The 14,991-nt window shown below is 42.0% G+C and overlaps 1 protein-coding gene across 1 annotated transcript; it reads right to left on the reverse strand.

Annotated features, from left to right (window-relative positions):
* Nucleotides 1-1,802: 1,802 nt before the first annotated feature.
* Nucleotides 1,803-14,674, reverse strand: chrna3 (cholinergic receptor, nicotinic, alpha 3; the record flags this gene model as incomplete). The annotated part of the gene is made up of 6 exons (XM_080432765.1): nucleotides 1,803-1,931; nucleotides 3,837-5,055; nucleotides 5,436-5,545; nucleotides 7,171-7,215; nucleotides 12,635-12,774; nucleotides 14,611-14,674. 6 exons carry the CDS (start codon nucleotides 14,672-14,674, stop codon nucleotides 1,803-1,805), a joined length of 1,707 nt encoding a protein of 568 aa, XP_080288891.1.
* Between the last annotated feature and the right edge of the window lie 317 nt (nucleotides 14,675-14,991).

Below are 14,991 nucleotides of genomic sequence, written 5' to 3' on the forward strand. Positions count from 1 at the left end.
TAACTCATTGCCTGATGCGTCCTTCCTTGACCTTGACCTTTGATCACCAAATTGCACCTTTTGTTAGTGATGGAGATCTATTCACGGCCCTCTGTTATATGATTTGATGATGCTACAGTGTAGCATTACAGACAGAGTCACATCTAGTACATAATAGAACCCTACAATTTTGGCCATCATTTATTTTTCACGTGTAGTATCACAAAATGGCCACGTGGTGTCACCCTTTAAACACAGTCTATTTGGATCATTGCTTGGCTCAGTGTTTTGTTCATAATGTATGCCTGTTTGCAGATGCAGAACACTGCCAGTCCGCCACAGATGTAACTATATTACAACGTTAATTGTACAATTGTACAACGTTCTGTCTAACGTGTGTTTTCTATAAATACAGTAACTGCTTTGTTTTTGTTGCTTTATTGAATCATCATGATTTAACATATGTACAGTATGTATAGTTCTAAAGTAATACATCATAATGAAATGAATGGCTTTACAATGCACACTGGACACTATACAGTAAACTGGCTCCATTGCAACAGTGTCACTTTTGTTAATGTGCATAGGCCTGTACCTGGATTGGAATTACAGTATGTACACATTTTCTAACTCCAATATATCAGACTTTTATCAAGGCAAACATAACTAATCCTGTACCCTACAGAAGATTCTTGAGCAGCTTAACCATGTACCCAAGCATCCCTATTATGGCGTGAACATTCGGTCAACATTGCTGATCTACAAGCTCACAACACGTCGAAAAATGCAATGTAACACGCTGGGAGCTTGTAGATGGGCTATTTTTGAGATTTGGTGTAAAGGGGGTAAGTTTGGCTGTACTGTATGTCCATATTAATTGTCAAACAAAATAACAGCAACAAAGACTTGATTGTCATTGTTAACTTGATTGCCTTCAGATAACCATAGGGTCCAGTGATTCTCAAAGCGGGGTCCGGGGGTCAGGGGTTCCCCAGCTAAATCAGTTTAGCCACTTTAACCCTGTATACATGTAGATCGGCTATTGGAAAATATAGCCGATCTACAACGCGACTAGATTTCTTTAGACAAAAACTAGTGTCGATTTGTAGACTCAAGTCTCACAACAACAAAAAAATCGAAATATTTTTTAAACATTTTAAAAACACAAATCTTGTATGGGGGTCCCTGCCACAAAATCTGATTTGGGTCCACGGCCAAATACGCATGGATTTGGGGGTCCTTGACATGAAAACGTGTGAGAACCACTGTATACTGTACAATCCACCAGAACGTGTGGCTACAGAGGCGAGAGACACTGAACAACTGATCAGCTCACAGATGGAACCATCTTTTCTTCTTTGTGTAGGGGGCGTGTCAGTGCTTCCTCTGTCTGAAATTCCATTGTGTCGCTGTCGGGTGGAAACCATGTATGTCCATAACAGTTACTTTTCAGAAAATGGAAAAAAAGGGGTGGTGTAATGGATCCAATGTAGTTATTATTTAGTCACAAGTTGTTGTTAATACTTTTCATTGGTTAAGCATTTATAAAACCGACAGATTTAACCACATTAGCTTTCATGTAATTATTTTTTTAAACAGCAAAAAATAGCAGATCTAAAAGCTCTAAACGCATCACATTGCGATGCGTTGTGAACTTGTAGATCTGCTATTTTTTCTACTTTTGAGTGACACTGTAGTATGACGAAGTAGGGCATTAATGTAGGAAACAAAAAAAAATAAAAAATGGAGATACGATTTGTAATGTGTAATCATGTACTTGAAAGGGTCTGGACTGGAGTCTCTTAGTTCCGTCTCCATGTGAGTCAAACTTCGTCGAAGAGTAACAGAGGCTGAATGAAGAGTCCTGCTGTTCCGAGGATACACACCAGGATAAAAACCCACAGGAAGATCCTATCGATCACCATAGCAACGTACTTCCAGTCATCTTGAACCTGGGATAGAATCAAAGTGAAAATACATTTTCATTTGCCTGTGACATTGACATTTTTTTATGTAGAATGGTGCATGCTGAGGCCCTGAGTGTTTTGTAGGCTTCAAAATGCAGGCTGTACCACACATGCCTTCTTTTTGCGCTCTATAAAGCAGAGCAGCATGGCAGCGCTTGCTTGTTTGTTTATTTGTTCATTAATACGGATCCCCATTTGCTGACGTCTAAACGCCTAATGGGGTCCAAGACTATAATATACATAAACAAAAACTAGAAACATTACATAATCAATGTATCACCCCCCCACACACAAAAGTCATGTATCACATAAAATAAAATATATTAAAAAAATCACACCCTGTGTGAAGTGGGCGGTGTTTTGCTAGCTAATCACAATACTGAATGGAGTCAACCAATCATGTACAAAAAATAAATACATTTATTGAAACACTCTTTATGATGGACGAAACCATAACTTTAAAAAAACAAATGTATGGTTTTAAAGTTATGGTTTCTTATATAGGGCTATGCACATGTGTCATGTGACACTGGCCAATCACAGTCCTGAATTGACTGTGATTGGCCAATCACGGTGCAGGGTTAGGCGGGGTACTTTTTGGCCAATCACAGCGCAGGATAATTGTACAAATTTCCAAACCTCACTTATAGGGGCGGTTTCACCGCCCAAAAAAAACACAACAGGAATAAAAACACAGTCCACCAACCATCAATCTAACAAATAAGCTAAGACGCTATTGTTATCTGTTGAGTATAAAATCTAAGTTTCCTTAACAAGATTTTACTTTGATTTTGCGAACATCACCTAGAAGAAAATTACATAATGCAATTGACCTATAAAGTACAGCCCTCTTCAAATATAATTGGACTTAGGTAGGGGTATAGTTATCAGTCCACCCCTGGTGTGGAATATGAGCAATAAATTATGTTATTATAAAGACCTTTGGGAGTCTAATTACTCTATGAAATGATATTATATATAAGTAAGTTAGCAGAAAGTCTTTCCTTGACACTGAGCCAAGTGAGACGTGCATGCATGTCTACAACACTTCTGTCTGTAGGCTACTACTGTTTTGAGTCGACTTTTTTCCACCTTTGGCGGTCAAGAGCACTCCTCCAAAAAACTTGAGGCATATTGCATGGTTCTCAAACTTTTCTTGGCTTAAATACCCCCTTACCTGTCTTCTGAATCCCAGTACCCCCTTTACCGGACTACAACATTTAGCTTAGAAAATATTGACATCAAAAGCCCAGTTTTGATGTCAATTATGTTTAAAATTAAACAGCATAACAGCAAATAAGTATTGGTTTCTCTTCACTAACAGTTGTGCCAGTCAAGTTTTGATACGGACCAGCAGGTTCACACAAAGTCTAAACATAAGAGTAAAATATTTTGTTCTCTTTTACACTTTCTCTGACATACCCCCTGTAGTACCTCCGCCGCGTACCCAGGGGTACACACGTCCCCCCCCCATTTGAGAAACACTGGGGCATAAAAACACAAGGCACCCTGCTATTGCAAAAGCAGCGAGCATAATGCTTCACTCACATTGATAACAATTACACCAGAAAAAAAAATCCTGTCTGATCGGGCCCTGAGAAAGACCACTATAGTTCAATCAAAAGGCAATGCTATTGCTGTGCTGCTTGAACTCTGTGCACTACTTCAGTAGCACTAATAATATGTAGTCGCATTCAAGGAGCTACTTAAACATTTTTATTTATTTATTTTGAACCCAGGTCACTGTCATTTTTCATTACTTATCCTTTAGCAGCTAGAGATAACACAGTGGATCTATTTAAGTGATAAGGGATTAAGGGATTCCCTCCCTGTTCAACCTCCTTCAAAGGGCCACGGCCACCATGATGGAATAAATGGTTATAGACTCACCTCCTTGGCTTCATTCTGTAGCTTCATGTTCTCAGCTATGTACCTGACGCTCTCAATGGCTTCCCTGATCTCTGGCGAAAGACGCGACAGGGTCATGAGTCCTACATCCAGAGACTCCGAGCTGGAGCACGGGCTTCCAGCTCCTCCGTGTCCCGCGACCCCAGCAGCCCCACCTCGGCTAAGGACCCCAAGGCTGCCCAGACCCCCGCTCCCTCCCCCGGAGTCCGACGGTAGCTTCGTAGACTTCTGGTGCCAGCAGCAGGTGCAGCGGCCCTCCCTGCACAGGGTCCCAGGGGCCAGAACCTTTTGGGGGTCCCCGCTCAGATTGTTGAGGTTCGAGAGCTCCGTGCTGAGCAAGAGCCGCTGGCGCTGGGCCAGGCTGGACATCGCGCCGGTGGCGAGGGCCTGAGGCTTGTGCTTCTGTGGTGGTAATGTACCCGAGGAGTGGACAGCGCAGGGCCTGGAGGGCAGCAGCTGACCAGACCCAGACACTGATGAATCCCTCTCTGGTTCCTTCTCTGGCCTGGTCATGAACATCACTTTGGGCAGCAGCCCGAGAAAGACGCTCCGCACCCAGCGCGGCATAGTGTGAGTCTTTGGCGTGCGATAGTGCACGTTCAGCACAAAGACGGTGATGACGATGGAGAGGGTGACGAAGATCATGGTGAAGAGGAGGTACTCTCCGATCAGAGGGATGACCAGCGAGGTGGAGGGGATGGTCTCCGTGATAACAAGCAGGAAGACGGTCAAGGAGAGCAAGACGGAGATACACAGGGTGATCTTCTCGCCGCAGTCAGAGGGCAAGTAGAATACCAGCACGGTGAGGAAGGAGATGAGGAGGCAGGGGATGATCATGTTGATGGTGTAGAAGAGGGGCAGGCGGCGGATGTACAGGGAATAGGTGATGTCCGTGTAGATCTCCTCGCAGCAGTTGTACTTGATGTCGTGTTTGTATCCCGGGGCGTTGATGATCACCCACTCGCCGCTCTCCCAGAAGTCCCGGAGGTTAATGCTCGAGCCGATCAGCACGAGGTCGATCTTGGCCTTGTCGTAGGTCCAGGAGCCGAACTTCATGGTGCAGTTTTGGTAGTCAAAGGGGAAGTAGGTGACGTCGATCTTGCAGGAGCTTTTGAATATGGCCGGAGGGATCCAGGTTACGTCGCCGTTGTAACGAAGCAGAGCCTTCGTTTTGTCGTCCACCTGGAAGTCTCCGACTGCACTGTGGAATGAGAAAGAGAAACAGATAGAGACAAAGCCAGAGACAAAATAGATAGAGTGGCAGACAGAGACACAGTAGAAGTTGGTGGCGGACAGATGAGTCACTGAAAATTACATTGGAAGGCTTTAGGCAATTGACTAGTGTGTCACAGGGCCATTAACCGGAAATATGGCCTGCAGCATCGTCATTTCATTGCAGTCTGCTCTTTACACTCCATTAAGAACAGCACAAACACAATCTATGGATGTGCAAAATGAGAACATGTATGCAATGTGGTATGATATCACAGTTCTCTGTGCACACTGTGGACATATTATTAATGAAACAGCAGCAACAAATAAACTAATCATGACAGGTAATGATTTCCCTCTTGAACTCACTTGTTGTACAGAACAATATCTGGCTTCCAAATCCTGTCCGACGGCACACGGATAAATTCTACACCACCAAAGTTTTTGGGATCCCATCTGAGTTTGTAGTCATTCCAAATCTGTAATAAAGACAGAAAGAAAGAAAGAAAGTTTTACCATCAACATTATGCAAACGCTGCAATAAGAGTAGCATTCCATTTTGGCAGTATATTAGTTGGCAGTATACAGTATTTAGTATAATATTTAGATGTTGCACTCTCTTCTGGTCATAAATACAGCCATTATCATTATTATTTTAATGTACCTTAATTAACATTTTCAACTAATTGTTTGTGACTTGATATCTCTTTAGAACATTTATTTTATTAGCTGGAGACAATTTAGCTATGGTGACAGTGTGTTAAAGATACATAATTTATTTGACCACACAAATTATTTATCTTAACCTGTCATGACTCATGCAACTGTTTTTTTTTTTTTACATTACATAAATGTTATAGGTTAAAAATAGGCTCATGTTTAGCTGACACATGCTGTCATTTCTCATATCAAAAGCTCACACTATACATTTATGTATGAACAAGTCTAAAAGCTTACTACCAGCCCCTATAGAGCTCATGCTGCTCCTTAGCTCCATTAGATTTTCTGATATTTTGGATTCAACAGAACATTTTGGCCAAAGGGTGGCCGGCCCTATAAGAGGAAAGGCCTTTTGGTGAACCCTACATTGTATAGGTAAAGCCTACACATTTAGTGTAGGGTTCATCCTCCAGGGAGAATGAGGGTGCACCACAAATAGCATGGCAATCAAAATGGTAGTTTTTGTTTTTGTTGGGGGGGTCGTCAGTTCAATAAATCAGTATAGAAAACGGTCAAAGGGCAATGGTGTTTCAGCAGACAGCACTGAATTGTACACAAAATTTTCTTTTAATAAACAGCTGGTGAGCACCATAGACAAATGTTAATCCAGTGCAGATATGGGTATATTTGCTCAGTGGTTGTACCAGAGGGAGGACCTGTACTGCATCATTTCCCTCAGAATTAGTTGCACCATGGCATATATTGCCACTACAGAATGTGGGATCAGCCGTGTAACAAAACCACTAAGCCATGTAATATGATTCTAAAATACAAGCGGAGATCATTCAAGGCCAACCCTGGATCACTGGGGGGACGTTTGGATCACAGATCTGATGTTCTCATGGATTTTTAAACAAATGTTTTGTTTTGTGATTAAAACGTTTGCTGTACGTTTCCTGTGTACATTTACAGTCAGGCATTTAGCAGACACTCTTATCCAGGTTGTAATGTGGTCAAGTAATGAGAAGGCAAAGAGAGCAAGTACAATATGTGCTACAAAGTAACTAGCAAGTACTACTCATAACAGCTCTTCATCAAAGTACATGCACATATGTAGACATATACAGTCAGACACATTTAGATATTGAAGTATACATATATTTATCTTCTTATAGTAGTTTACAATAAGAAGTTAACAATTTATGTCAAAGTTTACTTTGGCAATATACAGTACGTGCATCTTCCTAAAAGCTTTCCGCTGACTGGGGCAAGGGTGATCAATCCTTTTGAAAGCTCCTTCTTATCAGTAATTCAATCTAACCAGTAAATATATTGCTGGCCTACCTACTGTCATATATGACAGAGAGGCCAGTAGCTGGTGACCTTGCTCAAGGTCCATTTTAAACAGACAGGCCACAGCGATGGACGGGAAGAGAGAACTCACATGTCTCAGCCACAGATTTGTCTCCATGATCTGGTTGACTTCATCCTGAAAAACAGATAAGAATTGATCCTATGAGTAAAGTGGCATTTTAAAGAAATGGAGCATGAGCTCAAGTAATAAATTAATACATTTTGAGAGCAGGGGAGCGCTGTCACAGGTGATCATCTCCTCCATACAATATTATTTATGTGAGCTGTAGTTGTATTGAAAACTGTATACTGTTCCTGGAGAACAGTATTCAGTGTAACACCTGAGCCTCCCTGCCCCTATAGCACATTGCCAAGAGCTGGAACCAATAGTGGGCCATGGGGTCTCTCATACTATAGATGAGGGGTCTTCAACGTTTTCAGGCCAAGGACCCCCTAGCTGAGAGAGAGATGAAGCAGGGACCCTGTCTATATTTGTATAAAATTGTGTTTCAGATTTAACTTTTTTTGTTTACTTGGTCTGCTCTTTTTTCCCTCTACACCAAACACCTCTTTGCCAAAAAATAGCCGATCTACAAGCTCACAACGCCTCGCAGCGCGAGGCGTTGTGAGCTTGTAGATCTGCTATTTTAGAAAAGGGATGCTATCCTTAGAAAAGGGATGCTAGGGTTCAAGTGGTTAATGTAAAAAAAAAAATCATATCACGCAAAGATTTGGCGGACCCCCTGTAGTAACTCTGAGGACCCCCTAGGGGTCCCGGACCCCCTGTTGAAGACCCCTGCTATAGATTACAGCTGTCAGTCAGTCTCAACTTTGACACTTACAACCCCATAATAGAGCTGTGTTGTGAGGAGGATAGGCCTGGGTTACTCGGACCGTGATTGAACCAATCTCATGACCCAGTGCATAGCATTAACCATTCATGTGGACCTGGGGGTTATGTGGGGGTATATACATGAAAGTTTACACAACATGATCCACACTAAATGGATACGTAAACATTGTTCTGTGCTTCTCTGTATTTTTTTTTTATCGCATGTACTGTATGACAAGACATGTAGGCCTACATGTTTTCACCATAAATCATGCATGGCGTGGTGGAGAAATGGTGGAATTACAGAATGTGCATGTATCCACTTCCTTTTTTACCCCACCTGGTTAGAAAAACTCCCAGAATTAACCCATGTATCAATACCCATACAGTACATTTCCAAGACTAAGATTATATTAATGTAGGTCAAATGTAACTTCACAGATTATAAAATCGAAAGTAGGTAGTTGACGAGGTAGCCAATGAAAATCTATAGCATATGTAGCATATGTAGTATGTACTGTAGCATATCAAACAAATTTGTATAGCACTTTTTAAGAACAGAGTCACAAAGTGCTTGATAGAAGAATCCACAATACAAAGATAGCAATAATACATCACAATAACAAGAAACAATTATATACATTACAATTAGTTAGAGTGCTGGGGGTTATAAAACAGCTTTATAAAGGTGAGTTTTTGGAAGGGATTTAAAACGGGGCAGAGATTGAACAAGCCTTATCTCCTCTGGCAAGGCATCCCACAGTGTCAGGGCTCTAATTGCAAAGGCACGCTGTGTACACTACAGTATGTACGCTAGAAGAAGAAACAATAAAGTTGTGGCATTTCCAAAGAGAGGCCAAAAAGCGGAACAGCGCCCACAAGGCAAGTGACACAATCACTGGAGGAGGACAGGGGACAGCAGTGATCTCTCCATTGGGCCAGTGCCTGCCTGGCATCCTGGGGCAAACATCTGTCAGTGGCATCCTCACCAACGTCCAGGGAGACAGGCTGCCCAGACGTTTTTTTCCCCTCCCTTTTCTTTTTCTTTTTTGAGAAATGTATCGCATCCTTAATGTTTTGTACCAGCGGTGAAAATGTGTACCGAACTGAAGAGAAAATAAGATTTCATGTAATTAATGGACAATAAAGTAGCAACTTCTTATCTGCTCTTGAGCAGAATGCAGTTACACCACTTTAATGTTGTTATGACATTATATTGGACTATTATACTGAGTGGAAGAGCAGCAAAAACATAATATTTATAATTGTTCCTGCATAATCTCTCCTTGTGACTCTTGTCGCAAAACATATTCTCTGAAAATGTGCATGCACCACCTATAGAGTGAAAAGGTATCTTCTCATGTCAGGTTGTTTTTCAAAAACACTGATCTTTGCATACAATTTACAATTTACAATTTAGGCATTTAGCAGACGCTGTTAATCCAAAGCGATTTACAGTAAGCAAGGACAACACAAGATAATACATCAAATGCATAGAAATAGTAGTCTAATAAAGTAATAGGTAAACCAATAATCTAATAATAGCTAATACATACGTAAACCAAGAACCTATCATCAGCCTGTACATTGAAACTAAACACACTATAGGATACCAGGTCAACAATGACCTGGCATCTGTCTACATAACATGCTATCTAAGTTACATTTTAGCCTTTGCATAAGCCTGCAAGGTCGTCAAGGCTAGGGCAAGTGCTAAGGGCTGTGGTGGAGTCTGAAGAGGTGAGTCTTCAGATTACGGCAGAAGATTGGGAGTGAGTCTGCAGTTCTAATTGCAATAGGGAGTTAATTCCATAGTTTGGGAGCCAGAAGGGAGAAGAGTCTGGGACGTGTGGAGCGTTGTCCCGGATGTTTTAACGATGGTTCTGACAGATTCCCTGTGTTAGCTGATTTGAGAGAGTGGGAGGAGTTGTAGGGTTGGATCAGGCTTTGAAGATATGGGGGTGCCATACCCTTGGTTGCTTTGTAGGCCAACGTCAGTGTTTTGTACTCTGTGTGGGCAGTAACAGGGAGCCAATGGAGGGAGTGGAGACATGTGAACATTTTGTCTGGTTGAAGACCAAACGTGCTGCGGCATTCTGGATCATTTGGAGAGGCTTAAGTGCACATGCCGAGATGCCAGAAAGGAGATAGTTACAATAGTCAAGTTTTGATATGACTGATGTCTGGATAAGGAGCTGGGCTGACTCCTGGGTGAGGAAGGGTCTGATCCTTCAAATGTTATAGACTGTAAACCTACAGTCTATGAACTCTGCTGTCCTGGACAGTCAGCTCTCTTTCAAGAGAGCTGACTGTCCAGGACAGCACCAAGGTTCTTGGCTGTTGGAACCGAAGTCACCAGGGTGTTGTCTATGGAAATATACATACATATGGCCCCTGAGCCCCTGAGCCCCTGGCCCCTGAGCTCCTGGCAGAAACTCCTGGTGCTACTAGGCTGCTGGTGACTCACCAGCAGTTTCACAGCAGGCCACAGCGCAGCATTTCCTATCACTTCCTTTGCTGTATTTCATTAAGGTTCAATTGCCATTGTACACACTGCAGCTCTGGGAAACATTCATGTACACGTTTTACCAACGGGGTCAGAATGCAGGGGGCAGCCAGGAATGGTGGCCCTTGAACAGGCAGGGGCTTTGGAAAAGCATGAACATATTGACTGCTGCTGCATTGAACATGTGACCTCGTGTTTAAGGGATGGTCTGTCTAAACACCTGGGACTCTATGGCCACTTACAAACACGTTGGGGAGCCAGCAGCACACTGCAATATCCCTTATTGGAAGATGATGGCGGAGCCAACACAGCCAATGAGCTATTGATGTTTTAAATTAGCTCATGTATCGCTGCAGTAATCTACGTCGGCCAGTCCCTACCGACAGAGGCTGGGTTTGAAGTGTTACACGTAGGGAGGAAATAATGGCCATCCATCAACACTATAGTAGCATTTTGGCACTTGCTATTGTACATCTACAGTATGTGTCATCTTCAGATCCTACCACATCCTGGATACCTGCCCAGCTCTTCTGAATAAAGCCTTTATAACAGTAAAATCCAGATTGTTAATTTAACTTGGAAAGTGTAAAGATGTTTATTTTTTACGTTTTCAGATATTGGTTTGATCCTGTCCTCTGCCTGGACATATGCGAATAGCAGATCTGCGATTCATAAATCTGCAATAAACAAGATCCGATCACTATTTTTGAAATAGGGCGTACAAGTTTTCTATTTTGGATCTCAAACTGAAAAAGATTGGAAGATGGAAACACAACATGTGTTTCCAAACAGGTGAGCAACAGTACGGAATAGTAGTACGGAAGAGTACGGAGTACGGAGCTGATTTTCCCATCTGTTTTTATGACCAATTGCATGTCACGCTGCCCTTTATGTCCTCGCGTTTCCTTAGATTGAGGCTCAGGTTTAGAAAACTGGGGCCACTCTGCATTGGCAGGGAGACACGCTTATAGGATCTCAAGCTTATAGTACCAACAATTCCTCAAAAAAACACACAGTGACAGGCCATCACTCATCAGTTTTCCTGTGGCTGACATTTTAGATGCAGGCCTGTGTTTCAGGGGCAGGGAGAATCCAAGGCATCTCAATTGGCCCTGACAACCACTCATCCATCTCCTCACTTCATTTTCGTCTTGAGAATTAACACAGCGCTGGTTCTCAAAGTGGGGTGCGTTAACCCCTAGGGGTCCTTGGGAGGGATTCCAGGGGGTCCCAAGGAAAACGAGGAACAGTTTAAACATTTAATTCCTATATAGATATATAGATTTTGTTCTGCTATTCGAAGATACCAAATCTGCAAGCTTCAGGCAAGGATGCCTGAAAAAGGTCAATGACCGAAACCTTGCTATAAAATAATCAGATTTTGCACCGTTTTGAATGTGCGGAGGCTGCCTTTATTGTTCATTTGGTTTACGTTGTTTGCTCCAGCACCTCACCCAAGTCTACTTTCAGATGAGCAGTGTTTTCTTTTCACTCTTTTGTCTCATTGATGATTGTAAAAGCATAATATGCCAACAGCCTGTCTCTTTATCAAGATCCCCATTGTTAAGCCTTATGAAATGTGGGGGAAATCTCCAAAACCAACCGTGTTAGTTTGGTGGTTTTTGTGCTCCATATGCTGTACTGTACATCCATGTGTATTCCTTGTGGGCATTAATCACAATGAATCAATGGCGTGTTCACATGCAGCAATGCATAGGGCCTCCCCATTCAATGCTTTATTCATGCCATGCCTTGTCTTACCAGCCGAGGACATGGAAACTCATTGAGCTTGGTGAAATGATGTTCCACTGTGGTGGAGTTGAACTGCATAGGACATTGTTGCTGTCGGCCAGAAACCTCTTATCTCCATACTTTAGCTTTGTATGTTCTCTCTTGAAATGAATGCCATACTTCTTCATAATGCAATGTCACACAAAAGTAGCAAAAAATAGCAGATCTACAAGCTCAAAACGCGTCGCGTTGTAGATATTTTTTTATTTGAATCCTGAAAAGTAAGAGTTTTGGACATAGTGAGGTTTCCACCCGACAGCAGCGACATGACGTGCTATACAGTTTAACTCCACCACAGTGGAACAGTGGAGGTGCTGCAAGTCACAGAAGACCAATCGCAGCGGAGAGAGAGAGAGAGAGAGAGAGAGAGAGACAGAGAGAGAGGGGGTGGGGGGGGGGGGAATACGGCCACTCACTACTACTTACCACTTTGACCAGTTGTGACATGGACACCTCAAACTGTACAACCACCGGATCTGACACGTTCTCCACGGGCCGTATGAACTGGTTGTACCTGGAGAATATCACAGAGAACAGCTTGTGTTCTGCCTCCGAGCAGGTAGCACCTGGATCAGAGCACAGGGTCAGATTATGAAATACTGTGCACACCGCTGCAATGTTTGCAACCAATAGACAGACAGACAGACAGACAGACAGACAGACAGACAGACAGACAGACAGACAGACAGACAGACAGACAGACAGACAGACAGACAGACAGACAGACAGACAGACAGACAGACAGACAGACAGACAGACAGACAGACAGACAGACAGAGAGAGAGAGAGAGAGAGAGAGAGAGAGAGAGAGGGAGATAGATAGATAGATAGATAGATAGATAGATAGATAGATAGATAGATAGATAGATAGATAGATAGATAGATAGATAGATAGATAGATAGATAGATAGATAGATAGATAGATACATAGATACATAGATAGATAGATAGATAGATAGATAGATAGATAGAGAAACTTTATTTATCCGGAGGGAAATTTCAGCTGTTTCAGCAGAAACAGTGATACAATGACTCACTTCTACTGTTTTGTCTTATCTTAGGCAGAGACTGTAATGCATTAAGTAGATGTCCCTTTCTATTTCAATAACTCACCGTTTCAATTAATTTGTTTTTTAACATGTCAGTTTTCTCCTCAAGTTGGTTATGGTATAATGCAGTGGTTTTCAACCCTTTTCATATCAAGGTCCATTATTTATTCGGCATTTGAGCCGCGGAGCCTCTCAGACCCAAGACTTTGAATATTTTGTGGTCATTGGATGAGATTTTGTCCATAATTCCAATTGTATTGATGTTGGTAGGAGAAATAACAGGCAAACGTTGATCAAAATAACAATTCTTTAATTAAGCAATTTAATTAACAATAATTTAACTCTTGAGAGCATAAAATGAGGGAGAGTGTAAATCATTTTACACTCTCAAGAGTTAAAGATCTATAAGGGTCCATTTGGTTTCATTTTACACTCTCAAGAGTTAAAGATCTATAAGGGTCCATTTGGTTACCAACTCTCCATCATTTAGCTGGGGACCACCTGGAACCCCCTCAAGGACCACTGGTGGTCCCCAGACCACTGGTTGAGAACCACATGGCATATGGTTTGAATTTCCTTCAGAAGGTCAGATTCACTCATGACTAAGGAAGCAATCAAAGAAGCATATTGCATGAACAGAAGATGTAAAGGGGAAATTAATTGCTTTAAATCAGAGGCCACCCAGTGACGTGCAGGGCTTTCATCATAACGCACACACACACACAAGACAGCTGCCTGCTAAATGTCATAATTTAAAAACCATACAATGGAAACATATAACGTCTCATATAACAAGGGGGAAAATGGCTGGTTTGTCTGATTGTCATCATAATGCAACAAGGCTGTCTTAAATGATAATAAACCAAATTCTACTATTGATTGCCTCCTCCCTCAGCTGTTAGAATTATAGATTTGTTTTTAGTAAATTAATATTTGCATATCACCATTAATGCAAACTGCATTATTTCGCTATAATAGTGAGATCTAATCATTTCTAACCATACTGTTAGCATCCTAAATTAAATGTTTTCAAACAACATGACTAAAAACTAAAAGTAATTGAATGGTTTAAAATGGGTACACATTTAGCCATTGAAAAGACGTTCAAATCTGGGCTAAATATCAACTACACTTTATATTCATCAATGACAATTGAAACAAATTTAGTTGCAGTTTATTTTATTTTATTAATATTTATGGAATAATGGGTCTACATTATAGACCGGCAAATTTAGGTAAACCAGACGTCTAAAATCCGACTATGGCTCACTGGGATATGCGGGGCAGCGAGAGCAGCAGACACGAGACACGCAACAAGTATCAATGTTCTCCGGATAAATGGCTGTTACTCACCCGACAGAAGAAATAAGAGAAGGAAGGAACAGGTGGGGATAACGAGGACAAATGGATCTTTCATCATGGCAAAAAAAAAAATCCAAATGACAAATTCAAAATGAATCCGCTGGGCTACAGTTACAGCACAAACAGACGAGGAGAAAGTGATGGGGACAGTTGTTCACATCTGCTGGGGGAGAGAGACGCACGTTATTGTGTTCGGGGGAGTGGAGAGAGCGAGAGAGAGAGAGAGAGAGAGAGAGAGAGAGAGAGAGAGAGAGAGAGAGAGAGAGAGAGAGAGAGAGAGAGAGAGAGAGAGAGAGAGAAGAGAAGAGAGAGAGAGAGAGAGATAGGGGGGGTGCTAACTGTCAGTGGTGGAAAAAGTACTCAAAGGTTTTT

Source organism: Gymnoscopelus braueri, assembly GCF_963280865.1.
Source record: "Gymnoscopelus braueri genome assembly, chromosome: 1".
Taxonomy (NCBI): domain Eukaryota; kingdom Metazoa; phylum Chordata; class Actinopteri; order Myctophiformes; family Myctophidae; genus Gymnoscopelus; species Gymnoscopelus braueri.